The following is a 14,841-nucleotide window of genomic DNA, read 5'->3' on the forward strand; positions in this document are numbered from 1 at the left end:
GAGTTAAGGATTCAGCAGGTCTGGGGCAGGGACTGAGAACCTGTATTCCTCCCAAGTTCCCAGGTGATGCTCCTGCAGCTGCTGGTTCAGGGACCCCCCCCTACCACCAAGGACCGCTGACATGGAGCTGATTTTTGCAGTAGGAGTAAGATGATGCAGCTATTCTATCTTTAAATTCTGGGGGCTAATCCACTCTTCTTCCAACACCCCGTTTCGCTGGCAGGCATCCACAATATGGTTTTCTTCCAGACCCTTTCTCCCTATGACTGGACCCCTGACTTTGACCGTGACCTCACGGGATGAGAGACTATCCCAAGCACTGGGCTTTCCCGTTGGTGTTAATGAAGTCTGGCCAACTGTATCCATTTGAGTGTGCGAGAGGATTGTTTTTGAGGAGAAGAGCCCCAGCCTGTTCCTTGTGAGCTTTCCCCAGCCTGACTTTTTGTTAACAGTCTGCACACAGGAATGGGTCACAGCGGGAATCCGTGTCAGGCAGGCTTTTGAAGTAGATTTCTTTTTGTGTGTGTGTTTCTGGGGGGTGTTTTCTTGAGACCAGTTGATTTGCGGGGAACTGGTAGGGTGTTCCTTTGTTCTCTCTCTGCTATTTGGCAGGTATCCAGGGAAACTTTCCTCAGTGTTCTAAGAACAAAAATAAAGTCTGAAAGCTCACTGCTCTTTGATCCCAGCCTGGGGTAGTTTTCTGGGGCTGGGTGGTCCCAGTACTGTCTCAGTAAGGGCATGTGGTGGTCCGGAAATACCCCCAAGAATGGGAGTTGCTAAATACAAGCTCCCCAAGTTCCCAGATTGAGCACACAAACGTACAGGATGCCCAGAACTTCATCTTGTAAGGGATCTAATGTACAGCATGGTGACTATAGTTCATAATTGTGTTTATCGCATACGTCAAATTTCTTAGGAGAGTGGATCTTAAGTGTTCTCACCACACAACAAAAAATAGTAACTGTGAAGTGACAGATGTCTTAATTAACTTCATTGTGGCAGTCATTTCAGAACGTGTACCTAGATCAAATCATCACATTGTTGTACACCCAAAATATACAATTTTTATCTGTCAATAATAACTCAGTAAAACTAAAAAAAAAAATACCCCACAGGATGACTGGTTACATTTGAATTTCAGATAAACATGGAATAATTTTTTAAGTATAATTATGCCCCAAATATTGCATGGGGAGGCATGGAGGGTTGGAGTCATATCAGAGAAGGCTGCCTGGAGGAGGTGAGCTGGACAGTGAAGTTGGACAGGGGCAGTGAGGCCAGCATTCCTGCTCTACCAGATATTGCAGGGAAATATACTAAAACGTTACCCATCGTTTATCAGAGATTCAAATTGAACTATATGTCCTGCATTTCGTCTGGCAATTCTACGGCCCAGTTCATCCCTGGCTGAGCCTTCCTCCTCCTCCTAGCCAGTCCTGCTGACTTGGATCAGTTCTGCTCTGACTTCATCTGTAAACGTGGCTTTCATTGTTCCCTGAGAATTCACGGATGACGGTGGTTAAGAAATGGGTTCTGGAGTCTGACAAATCCAGGTTCAAATTCCAGTACCAGATGGGAGGCCTTAAGCAGGGTGACTTCATTTGCCTGGGCCTCGGTTTCCTCAAAGGTAAAACTGGGATGCTAATAGCCCCCCCTTGCCCCCAAGTTAAATGAAATGAAACCCACCAAGTGCTTGGACACTCAGCTCTTATTATCACGATTATGATAATGATTCATTATTGCCTTGTATGACAGCATGGGACTTTTGTCTCATTAGTCTTTACTCTATCCTCTAGTTTATATTCTTAATATTTATTTTTAGGGGCACCTCCATGGCTCAGTTGGTGGAGCATGTGACTCTTGATCTCGGGGTCATGAGTTTGAGCCCCACGCTGGGTATAGAGATTACTTTAAAAATATATATACACACTATATACATACACAGCAATATCCTATATATATAAAATATATATAATTTATTTTTTAAAAATTCATTAATGCATACTTCCTGTGGAAAAAATCAGAAAAAAAGCATACAGACAAAACCAAAATGAAATCACATACACTCACACAAACCAAAACACAGGCGTTTGTAACTTCGCCTTCTGGAGACATCCATTGTAACATGTTTACAGATCTGCTCTCAGCATTTTTTCTATGAGTATTTTATACAGTTTATAACAAACTGGATGTCACAAAAACTTTCACAAACAATATATTTAATGACCAGACAGACATTCAGACGGGAGTCAGGATTCCCCGCACCATTTCCCTAATGTTGTCCATTTACTGAAAAGGTTCTAAACCCTTTTTGTAGTTCTTTTTTTTTTTTTTTTTTAAGATTTTATTTATTTATTTGAGACAGAGAGAATGAGAGAGAGAGAGCACATGAGAGGGGGGAGGGGCAGAGGGAGAAGCAGACCCCCCGCCGAGCAGGGAGCCCGATGCGGGACTCGATCCCGGGACTCCAGGATCGTGACCTGAGCCAAAGGCAGTCGCTTAACCAACTGAGCCACCCAGGCGCCCCCTTTTTGTAGTTCTTAATAATGAGATGATAAATATCTTTGTGCATCCATCCTGGGCCTCTGTACCAGTATTACTATCCCCTGCTTCCCAGCCCCTTGTCCAGGGAGAGACCTCCTGTTAATGCTTGTGTGTGTGTGTGTGTGTGATCTTGTTGATAACAATCTCTCATCCTGTTTCACAATGTTTGCTTGCTTATTGTCTGTCTCCCCACCATCCTAAGGTTCTGTGTTCTCTTCCCTGCTTGTGTATTTTACAAGGCCTAGCACTGAGCCGGGCACACAGCAATGAACGTTTGTTGAATGAATAAACGAACGAGCAGGCCCCAACTCACCACCACTTGGCTAAAATCTCATCTTTTCAATTTTCTCAATTTTGCGGCCGTGGTAGGCAGAACTATATTAATTGCACCTTAATTTATCCCGCTGTGTCGTCAAAGGCATTTCCTGGGGCTTTGGGGATCTTGTGTCTCTCTTTGGATCCATTGCCTGCGTCCTGGGAGCTGGGGTGGTTGCTGGGAATCCCAGAGGAGCCGGAAGAAGGGAATTCGAGAGTTTGGGGGTCTCCTTCCTCAGCCAGCCTGGCTCTGGGGTCCTGGAGCATGGGATTAGTAGCACCATGGGCCTGGCGCAGTGGGTGGATAAACTCTACCTCAGCGTCAATGGCTCTGATTCAGGGACACTAACCGGCAGCTCGTTGACATTGACTCATCAGTGGATATTTATTGATCTCATCGCATCCCAGGCACTGCCACAGAGTTTTGGAGGCGGGTGGGAGCCGCCACGGCCACATCTTTGAAGCAGATCCTTCGAAGTCAGAATGACAAGTGCGGGAATCAGAGGTGTGTGTCAGCTGAGGCCAGGCTGGGAGGGGTAGAGGTGTATCAAGGAAGGCTGCCTGGAGGAGGTGAGCATGAGCTGGTCTGTTGGTGCACTGAGTGAGGTCGGACAGGGGCAATGAGGCCAGCATTCCTGCTCCACTGAGCGCCTGAGGCAAAGGGGAAGGTGGAGCGTGGCTGCAGAGCCCAGGATGAGGCCCGGGGCCATCAGCTGGAGCAGGGCCCTGGGCCGGAAGCACTGAGCCCTGAGGGATGGTGCTGGCCCCCGGTGGCTGCCTCCGCTCACTGACTGTCAGTCCCAGCTCCTGGTCCCTGCCCTGTGCCCTTGCTGCCTTCCACTTTCAGCTTTTAAATGGGACTTATTTGAGATCTGTCAGGGCACCGGGACACATTTGAAATCACAAAGCTTTCATATTATTTTCTTCTTCTCTGTAATTTATTTTTCTGCAACCTAGCCTGATTTTTTTTTTTTAAGTGCCCAGCAGCAGTGATAATAATAATCATCTTTGCCTCCCAGCAGTTTGCTTCTGGCTTTTACCTTCCAGGCTTTGACCCGAGGCACATTTATTTTTTATGACCCAGTTGTCAACTGTGGAGGAATGATCTCCAAATGGGAAGATGGGGGATCCATGCATTCTTGCTGGGGGCTCTGCCCAGAGCCTTCGCTTCCTTAATCCTCCTAATGGTCCTCTGAGCAAAGGGATTTTTATCACATCTGGTTTTCAGGAGCAGTAACCAGGCTCAGAGAGGTGAAGTCACTTGCCTAAGAGCACACAGCTTGGAAGTGGTAGAGGCAGGGCTGGACCTGTCCCCAAATCTGGCACTATAGCCCGTCCCCCTCTGTCACCTCAATCCAGTGTTGTGGCTGAAGACCATGTGCTCTGGGGTTCACTGTGCACTCTGGGGTCATTTATCCTCTCTTGGACTCAGTGTTCGCACCTGCGGAATGGGTAGAGCCACACCCAGCTCCCTGGTCTGCTCCTAGCAGTGGGGGCCCAGTAGAGTATCTGGCAAGCAGTGAATTTTCTCCTCCCCAGTTGGGTGACTTTGGACAAGGGCCTAACCCTCTCTGAGCCTCAGTTTCCTCCTCTGTCAGCGGGAGACACCCACACCTACCTCACAGAGTATAAGTACCTAGTGCAGTGTAGCAAGTGCTCAATTCATGTTTCCTCTTCTCCCTCCTTAAATGGACTCCCAGTGCCCAGGGAGGATGTGAGCATGGGGCAGAACGGCTCAGGTATGGGGAGCTCCAGGCTGACACCTGTCCTGCCCTCCCCACGTTCTCTAGGAGGTTCACCCACCTGTGTGGGCACCGATATTTCTTGTGCAAGTGAACTGAGCCCACTTTCAGCATTTTCCTCCTAGAGCCCGCCTCAGGGAGAAGGTGCTCACGTGCCGGCTTTCTCTCGGCCAGGGAGGCCTCCAGTAGCCACAGCTCCCTCAGAGAGCAGCTCCCAGCTGCAAACCGGGGCTCCCCACTGCCCGTCTTTCGGGGGGAGACGGGCCTGCACGACCCACCTGAGGGTTCTCGGCACCCAAGCACCACGCTCCCTCCCCCCAGCCCCGTGCCCTTCTGCTTGGAGACTCTTCCTGTCCTGCCCCCCCACAGTCCCCATGTCCCCTGGCTTATTCTGTTTGCTTCATGCACCACTACTTCCAGGAAGCCTCTGACTCTCCCCAGAGTCTCCCGCCCGCCCGTCCCCCTGCAGTCACTCCGGCTGTCATTCGGTTTGCACATCTGTCCCCCTCATTGGCCTGGGAGCCTCTCAAGGGCAGGACCATGCCCAGTTCACATTCCATGGGGTGCTGGGCGTGCACTTGGGCAGCAGTGGGGGAGGGCGTCCGGGAAAGCAGAACAGCCTGGGTCAAGGCACCACGGGAGAGACGCAGCGGTGCACCGGGACCAGCATTTATTAGGCACCACTGTGTGCCGGGGCACTATGCTGGGTGCTTTACGTGACTCATTTATTCTCACAGTGGCCCTGGGAGGACGGTGGGCTACGGTTTCTGTTCTACAGAAGTGGAAACTGAGCCCCAGGGCAAGGGCCAGAGATCCGTACAAAGTCACTCTCCTGGGAGCAGAGAGTCCAGGGGACAGCCAGCTCTGTCTGACTCCAGATCCGAACCTGGCCACTCTCTGCTTTGAAGGAATCTCCTGGGCACTCTAAGCACAGCCAGGTCTAATGTGGAGAGGGCATTCTGGATTTTTTTTTTTTCCCCCTCACTAAATTACCTGCCGTCTTTGGTTGACCTTGAGTCTTTGCCTCAGATAAACTCTGGGCATGGTATGAGTTGGCTTTTTTTTTTTTTTCATTATTTTATTTTATTTTTATTTATTTATTTGAGAGAGAGAGAGAGAAAGCACAAACAGGAGGAGGGACAGAGGGAGAGGGGGAGAGGGAGAAGCAGACTCCCCACCCAGCAGGGAGCCCGATGCGGAACTTGATCTCAGGACCCTGGAATCATGACCTGAGCCGAAGGCAGATGCTTAACAGATTGAGCCACCGAGGCACCCCTAATTTTTTTTTAATTGAGGTGAGACATAAAGCGTATAAAGCACACAAATTTTAAGCCTCCAACTCAGCGATGATTATCTTCTTAACCACACCTGTAGCCACACCCCAGATCGACACCTAGAACATTCCTCATTCTGACAAAGGCTCCTTCGAGTCTCTCTGCCGGCAGGTGTGTCCCTCCCGTCCCAGAGTCATCACCTGACTTGTCTTACCAGAGGCTAGTTTGGCCCGTGTTGAACCTCGCAGAGATGGGAGTCCCAGGGTGCAGAGTCTTTGGTATCTGGCTCCTCTGGCTCAGCCCGGGTCTGTGGGATTCAGGCGTGTGGTCGCACCCACCAGCGGCTCGTTCTCGTTCATTGCTGAGTGATCCTCCAACACCGTGCCCCGGCTACACGGCCCTTTGTTTATTCCTTCTCCTGTGCATAGACATTTGGGCTGTGACTTGACGTAGTCCACTAATTTCACTGATCTCTCCGTGCGCCACTGGGATGCAAGGAGTGGCTTGCACCCCAGCACTGGGCAGAGGTGTTTGGTTCCCTGGAAATTCAAGGAACTGTAAACATCTTCCTGATCCCAATGGTTCGGATCAGAAACATAGACATTTGTCTCTCTCTATTTTCTGTTGCAACAGAGCCGTGGGTGGGGGAGGGGGCAGGGAGGGGGGGCAGGGAGAGGAAGAGAAACAGATGAAGCTTTAGGGGAAGTTTCTCCTTCTCTTCACATGAGCTCAGTGGCAGATGATGGAGTCCGCCTGTAATTTAAAGTCAAATGCTCAGAGCTGACAGTGGGAACGATAGTAAATGTGTTGCCACTGTCCTTTTGGTGTCCTTTCACTGCTACTTTGAAATCTCATAAATAACTGAGAACATGTTGGTCAGATGCCCTCCCTCCCTCCGTGGGCTCCAACGGAGCAGCGGCCGTTGCTAGGCTGAGCTCCTGGTTGCTAGGGATTTTGTGGTCCTGTGGTGGCCCAGAAATATGATGGATCAGTGGCACATGCTTTTGCTATTAATTGAAATATTTTCACAGCGAATCTCTCAATGTCACCGCCTGCTTTGACACCGTCCCAATTGGTCGCTGATCCTTGCAGGCTTCTTTCCTGGTTAGAAGTGGCTTGAATGGAAGGGGACAAGCAGCCTGGACTGGAAATCAGAAAAGCCTGATTCCAGCTCTGCATCTGATACTAATTTGCTGTGTGACCTTGGGCCAGTGTTCTCCCCTCTCTGGGCATACTGGATTCTGCAAAATTCAAGGACCTGCCAGCTTTAACAGCCTACCGTTCATCGCCCACGCTCTGTAAGAGGGCCAAGTGCAAACCAGCTCCTCATTATCTGTTGGTGGATTAGTGACAAAAGAATTCTTGTCCCCAGCTCACTTCCTCTCAGCCCAGCAGGTTTCTGGGCTGAGTCTTCTTGGCCAGATGGTGTGTGCAGGAGTTTCAGACTCATTTTAATATTCAATCCCAAACATAATTGGGATCATAAATCTGAAAAAGAAAAAAACAACACCCTACAACCCATAAACATCAGAACATGTCACTTTCTCGTTCCTCCCGCTTAAAAATCTTGGGTAGTTTCCCATCACTTGCACTGGGAATAGCGAACGGTTGGTTTCCCCTTCAGTTGCTGGGGCAGATCAGTTGGTGTCGGCTGCAAGGGGTGGTGTCCTGAGAAGAATCGGGGACTCACTGGCTTGCAGCGGGCTCTTGATTGATTACTGATGCCTGCCACAGGTGCAGGAGTGTAGACAGGGGTGTGCGTTTGCCAGTCGTGGTTGGCATTTAAAGCCCGTGCCCTTAACATCATGGGTGAGGCCTTCACAATTGGCACCTGCAACCTGCTCAAGCTCTCTCTCTTCTCTGTCAGCCCCGCCTCCAAAAAGATCTGCTTCTGCACCCGCATTCAGAGGCTCACCTGTTGTCTCCTCAGATCTCCTTTGGTCATGTCGTTCCCTCTGCTCGTCGGGACTTATTGCATTAAATTGGTCAAATGATGCCTATTCATCTTCCAAATTCAATCTCGGGTTTGTTTCGCCTTCTGTGACCATCTATTTGCCGCTTTTGGGTGGGATTCATTAGCGCCTTCCTGCCTCTGAGATCCCACTGTTCCCCACTCATACCTGGCCCCCGGTTGTGTCTCCTTCCACTGCTCCCTCGAGAGGCCCCCCAAGTCAAGTGCTGGGCTTCCCTCGGCTTTGCATCCTCAGGGCCCAGTACCGAGCAGAGCCTCAAAAAAAAAAAAACAAAACAAAAACAAATCTCCCGAATGAACACATGGATGAATAAAAATCGCAGCGCATTCCAAAGTCGGATAGAAACGATTTCTAGAACTTTCCCTACAGTTGGAGCCCTGGGTGTCAAGCAAGCACAGCCTAGTTGTGAGTCATTTACTGCGCTAATAAAGCGACCGCACGTTTCCCCCAAGGGTGAGCCCTGAGTCAGTGCTTTGCCTTTTCTCCACCCTCACGGCCTCTTCCTCTCTCCCTTCGCTTTCAGCCTGAAGACAAGCAGAAGGCGGCGGCCGCCTTTGCCCAACTCCGCTGCGCCATGGAGACACTGGGCATTTCGGAGGGCGAGCAGCGAGCCATTTGGAGGGTGTTGGCAGCCATCTACCACCTCGGCGCGGCGGGGGCCTGCAAAGGTACGTGCTTCCTGCCCAGCTCACCTGTGCCACCAGCTGTCTGCGGCGGCAGCTGCCACCACGAGGAGGGACAGGATCAATCTGTCATCTGCGTCGCTGGGCCTGTTCTCTGGGAGGCTGCAGGACCGGGCGCGGTGAGATGGAAATGGGGCCGGGGTTTTTCAAGGAAACCTTGTAGACGGAGATATTCTCCATCTGTGCGGTCCCGAACCAGCCCCGAGCAGCATGGGGCTATTGAGCCCCTGACATGCAGCTAGCGCAACTGAGGGGTGGAATGTTTAATTGCATTACATTTTCATTAACATGAATTTAAATAGCCGTATGTAACTGGCAGCCACAGCGTTGAGCACGGAAGCTCCAGAACACCTGAGAGATAGCTGGGTGCAAGCAATAAAGGTGCTGTGTTTCTACCTAGGCATCTTGGAGATGCTCCCCCACCTTACGTGCTGAAGCTTACGCAGCCATCCTTCTCCTCCTGAGTCTGCTCCCTGCCCTGAGTTGTCTGTTTACTGAGCATCCCTACTTCAGCTTGGTTTCCCAAGTGGTTCTGGTCTTCCCTCTTGCCCTCACCCCTCCCTAGCCGATCATTATTCACCTTGCCCTGTAGAGGATCTCTGTGACATTTCTGTCCTTGTTCCTTGTTTCTCTAGTCTTACTGTTCGCCAGTCTTTTTTTTTTTTTTTTTTTTTTTTGCTTGGACCGTTACAGTAGTCTCATTGCTAATGTCTACATTCTTCCCTCAGTCCATCTTCGTTGTGACCCCTGGGCTCTTTTCTAAAAACTATAGGCCTATTGTGCCATCCCCTGCTTAGAATCTTCCCGAGGCTCTCTCTTGCCTGCTAACTCAACTAAAATTCCTTGACTTGGCATTCAAGTCTCCTCACTTCCCTAACCACTTTCTTTGGTCTCTTTTGGCGCCGTAAAAGGTCCCAGGGAGACGGTGGGGATCAAGAGTAGCATGGCTCCTGCCTTCATGAGGATCATGGTGTCTTGTATCGCAATCGGGTCCTTGTCTAGCTCTTTCTAGTAGGGAGTGAATTCCTTGCGGCCTGGGACATGGAGTTGGGATTTACGTGTTGAATGAGTATGTGTGAATTGAGGTCTGTCCTCTGGGGCTGTGTGCCAACTCTGGCTGACATTCTGGGTCATCTGTATGCGGGCAGCAGACTTCTGGAATATGTTGGCACATCATTCCTGCCATCCCCACACTCCTGGGCCTTGGGGTCTATTCTTTCAATTCTCGTACATGTGAGCTGCACGTATTGGCCCACTGATTTGATTTTGGAAATTTCTAGAAGTTATGCTGAGTCAGAAATAAGTAAGGTAGGGATCCCGCAGTTGGTCCAAACCAAGGACAGACATGATTGACTCAGCAAAGGTGAAAAATCAAATGCCACTTGCCTTTCCAAAAATCAGTTGTGGGCCATGCTCAACACGTTGGCTACTAGGGCATCACTACCATTTTGCTCGTGGGACTGTAGGGTCTCTCTCTCAGCTTCCTTGTCACCAAGACCAACGTGGGTCATGCACACCATAGTGTGAGGACATGGCCCCATCTCCAACCTGAGCTGCCTTTCTTTCCCTGCAAAACTCTAATCATCTGGTAAAATCTCTACCTCTGCAATTGGCTTTGTCCCCAGGAAGGGTCAGCAAACTATGGCTTATAGGGCTAAATTCAGTCTGTCTGCTGTCTGCTTTTGGACAGCAATAAGCTAAAAATAGTTTTTATATTTCAATTAGATGAATATCTATCTATCTATCTATCTATCTATCTATCTATTTATCTATCTATCCATCATCTACCTACCTATCTGTAAAATTTGGGGGTGTGTGAAAATTCTATGGTATTCAAATTATAGTATCCATAATTAAAATTTTATTGGAACATGGTCATGCCCCTCATTTACATGTCTCTGGCTACATTCCTGCCACAATGGCTGAGTTGAGGAGTTGAGACAAAGATGGTGTGGCCTGCAAAGCCTCAAATAATTACTATTATATAGCCCTTTACAGAAGAAGCTCACCCAGCCCAATCCTGCACCAACCCATGCAAGATCACAGCAACTGGGGGGCTTCGTGCCTCCGAAGTGCCTAAGTGTTTGATTTGCTCTGAAAAAACTCCTCCATCCCCCTTAGACCCGGCCATGTCAGAGCGAGAATGTTAGGAATCTGTCCCTGCCCCCAACTTGATGTGTGACCTTAAGCAAGTCACCTCTGCCTCTGGTCAAGGTTTTATCAGATGTGACATTCTGCTGTTGAGCCAGATTCGAGGTTCTTAATCTAGTGAATTTGTTTTCTGACAGTTCTGGAGGCTGAAAGTTCAAGGTCAAGGTGCTAGCAGGGTTGGTTTTGCCTGAGGCCTCTGTCCTGGGCTTGCAGAGGCTTGCCTTCCCGCCGTGTCCTCACTCATGTGTGTGTCTGCGTCCTGATCTCCTCTTCTGATTAGGACACCAATCACATTGGATTAGGGCCCACCCCCAGGACCTCATTTTACCTTAATTATCATGTTAAAGCCTTGATCAACAAATACAGTCACAATTTGAAGTCCTGGGAGTTAGCACTTTAACATACGGATTTGGGGAAGACATAATTCAGCCCATAACACATCCCCATCCCTGAGATGAGCCAACATCTACTTTGTGCCCAGACCTGGAAGAGGGAGGGATATGAGGGGCTGTGAAAATTGGGCCCCTTCTTGTGAATTTATCATCTCATAAGGAGACATGAGGCTTCCTACCTGGGACCATCAGCCAGCTTTATGAGCTGACTGGGTCGAGGGTGGGATTGCAGAGGTCAGAGCAGGAAAGCCCTGAAGGTTCAGAGTTGGGACATCCGTGGGCTGGGGATGAGTTGAAGGAAGCAAGCCTGTTTTACAGAATGGAAAGCTGAGGTTCTTGGTGCAATTAACCAGGATTGAACACCAGACTCGTCTGAGCTTCGGTGATCTCCTCTTTCAATGGGCAGAGAATGGGATTGATGGGAGGATCAAATGGAATAGGGGTGAGGAAGCTAAACTGGACTGGGTCCCCTAAAGCAGACCCTGAGACAAAGATTTGGGTACACGTGTCCTTCTGGGAGGGGATCAGCAGTAGGGGAGGGAGATAGGGAAGGGAAGGCAGGTGGTACTTTAATGAGCACATCACCTCTGGGCAACTGGAAGCCCAGTTCCACTGGGGACCTCTGGGCAATTCTGAGGAACATGGCTCCCAATTGTATTACCCAGGAGACAAGGGAGCCGGGGTATTTATCCACCGCCTCCTCCTTCTCCCTGGTCGAAGGTTGCTCCTGGGAGGCATTAACGCCCGCACTTCCAGCCTGTCCCGAGCTTGAGCTGAGCATGTGCCTGCAGCCAGAGACAGCAGGGACGCACAGACAGGTACCCGCAGTGCCAGACCAGGGACATGCATGGGGTGGCAGGTCTGGGATGGCCAAGGCAAGGGATGGTGGATCGGTCATCAGAAGAGGCTAGCTAGAGGCAATCCTTCAGTAGAAGGCGAGTCTAGGATTTTGTTGTCGAGCCCAGCATAGGTGACTCTCCTTGGGTGGCCCAGCTGGTTGCCTCTCGGCTGCACTGAGCTGACACAGGATTGCCCCCCCCCGCTCCCCCTAGACACTCTGCAAGGTCTGCAGATGCGTGGGATCTGCCTCCCGATTTCCACCGTCAACTTCAACCCTCTCTACCTCCAATGCCACAAAACAGGCTAGCAGAGTCCCCTGGCCCACTGACCGGTCACCAGAGGAGTTCGGTACATGGGGTTTCTCTCCCATAGGGCACGTGGGAGGCCCCCTCTGATGTGGGCTCGGGGACCTGCCCCATACGTGGAGCTGCCTGTAACGCTAAAAGGGAAAGTCACATTTATAAATATTTTATTAATACATGATTATGGCAATAATTTCTCCCAGCCTCCCCCCCACCCCACCTTATAAATTATTTTAAGAGGAGCTGCCGTCAGTCTGCCTGGGAGGCCTGCCCGATGATTTACTTACTATATATTCTGCTCTGGAAGATTTCATAATAGGTTGCTCTAAAATCAGCTATTAAGAATTTCAAAGTCATATATAAATGTCTTTGCTTTGTGTCATAACAGATCATTTTGAAATATATTAAGAATCATTTCCATTAATCAGGGTTTTTTTTTTTTTTTTCTCATTAAAATGATGTTCTCCTCTCAGCGCGCCTGGCTTCCTTATTTTGAGAGCCCTGATCTTATTTTTTAAAAACCAGTATCAGTCCCTGTGGGAGATTTTGGGGCTCATAACCGGACTCAGGGTTTCTGAAATGTTAGGGCAACAACAACAGCCACCACGAATTATCCGTTTAGTATCTGACCGTTTCAGAATCACTTGTACTTTGATCGTGCCTTTTGATCGGATTCGATTCATGCGGTAATCTGGTGAGGACCAACAGTGCCACGGGCAGGAGTCCGGAGCCAGCCTGCTGGGTGCAAGCTTGGGCTTGGGCTCCCCGAACCTCAGTTTTCCGCTCTATAAAATGGAGCCAATAGAGGCCCTGGCTTGCAGGCTCATTGTGAGGATTAACTGAGTCAGTGCCCAAAAGTGCGGGGTACAGGACTTGGCTGGTCAAGTGTGGGCTCAGAAGTGTTCGCTGCCATGCATCTCCCTCTGTTGGATTAAAGAACAGAGACTCAGAGAAAGTCTGTATTTTACCTGACATTGCACAGCGAGTATGTGCCAGAGTACTCGGCAGGTCAGGCTCCCTGCAAATATCCCTCCGCTGTCCTCGCCTTTGCAACAGGCCGCGAGGGTCGTCTCCTAATGCGGAACGGATTTGTTTTTCTGGACCCTGGGCTGAGAGCTTCTAGACGTGGTCACTGCAGCCTTAGAACAGCCTGGGAGGGGTGAGGTCTATTATGGTGCCCATCTAACAGATGACGTTGGCCGGAGCTTCGTCCCTATCCCCCAGGGCACACAACTAAAGTCAGAGGTGGGATTTGGACCCAGGTCTGCCCAAGCTCCGAGCCCAAACTTGGGGGACCACACATCTTGCCTCTTGCCTCATGCATTGCTGCCTCTGTCCTCACAGGCTCCCAGAGGGCTGGTGGGGTCACTTTCTCAGCCGGGCTCTCTGAATTGCCTCTGAAGCCAAATGTGGGGGGCTTTCCTTAGGCCAAACAATTCTCTGATTCTCCAGACACCACCTGGGTGTCCCACAATTCAATTCAATTCAACGCTGACGCTGGAGTCCGTGCAGACCTCACAGGTTAAGGGCTCAGTCCCACAGGCCTGCCCGACTTCAGACCCCCGGACCACACATTTGGGCCACATGTACTTCTGACCGACCAGCTATAAAGCTGGGGGCTTCCCGCCACCCCCTCGGGTTTGATGATTTGCCAGAAAAGCTCACAGAACCCAGGAAGGCACTTTACTTACCTTTATCCATTTATTATAAAGGATACAACCCAGGAACAGCCAAATGCAAGAGATGTGTAGGGCAAGGCATGGGGGAGGGGTTCCTTGCCCTCTCTGGTACGACCCCCACCCCCACCCCCAGCTCCTCAATGTGTTTACCAACCCGGAAGCTCTCAGAATTCTGTAGTTTGGGGTTTTTACAGTGGTTTTATTATTTAGGCATGATTGATGAAGTCCTTGGCCACTGGTGATTGATTACTCAGCCCCCAGCCCCTCTCCCCTCCTCGGATGTCAGGGGGCGAGGCTGAAAGTTCTAAATTTCTAATCATGCCTTGGTCTTCTCAGCGACCAGCCCCTGTCCTGAAGCTACTGAGGAACCCCCCCCACCTCTCCCACCAGACCCCAGCCATTCATTAGTGTGCAAAAAAAGCCCTCCTCACTTCAGAGATGCCAAGGGTTTTAGGAGTTGTGTGCCAGGGACTGGGGACAAAGACCAAATGTGTATTTATCCCAGGTACCAAGCCCGTGCCGCAGCCCCAGACCTGGTGGCCCCATGAAAGACCACTGAGCCCGTGTGGATGGTCCCAGGCTGATGGGGCCCCCGCCCTCAGATCACCACGGGGTCCCACCGTACTCATGGCCTCTGCTTTGTTTGAGCCTTCGGCACCTACATCATACACAGCCCCAGCATCACTCCTTCGGACTACTCTGAGCTTCCTCCTTTGGGGGGGGGTCATATCCTGTTCTTCCTGAAGCCCCCTCAGGCCCCCTCAGGCCCCTGTGTTCCTGTAGAGCTCTCCCACCATGCCTCTCCCCCACCCCCTTCTCAATCCCGTTGGCCCCTGTGACATGGCACCCTTTATCCTGGGAGGCTGGCTGCCTGTGGGGTGGGGGACCGCCCTGTCACCAGCTGTGCCCTGGGCAGCCTGGAAGTCAGAGGCTTGCCTTCCCCCAG

At 50.5% G+C, this 14,841-nt stretch overlaps 1 protein-coding gene across 1 annotated transcript in view; it reads left to right on the top strand.

Annotated features, from left to right (window-relative positions):
• MYO18B (myosin XVIIIB) overlaps positions 1-14,841 on the top strand; it is a 232,537-nt gene that overhangs the window by 20,567 nt on the left and 197,129 nt on the right. The window contains exon 11 of the mRNA XM_032395173.1: positions 8,372-8,516. Within this exon, the coding sequence (XP_032251064.1) occupies positions 8,372-8,516 (145 nt within the window). The remainder of the gene's footprint in view (positions 1-8,371; positions 8,517-14,841) is intronic.

Source organism: Phoca vitulina, unplaced genomic scaffold (genome assembly GCF_004348235.1).
Source record: "Phoca vitulina isolate PV1807 unplaced genomic scaffold, GSC_HSeal_1.0 scaffold82, whole genome shotgun sequence".
In the NCBI taxonomy this organism is placed as follows: Eukaryota; Metazoa; Chordata; class Mammalia; order Carnivora; family Phocidae; genus Phoca; species Phoca vitulina.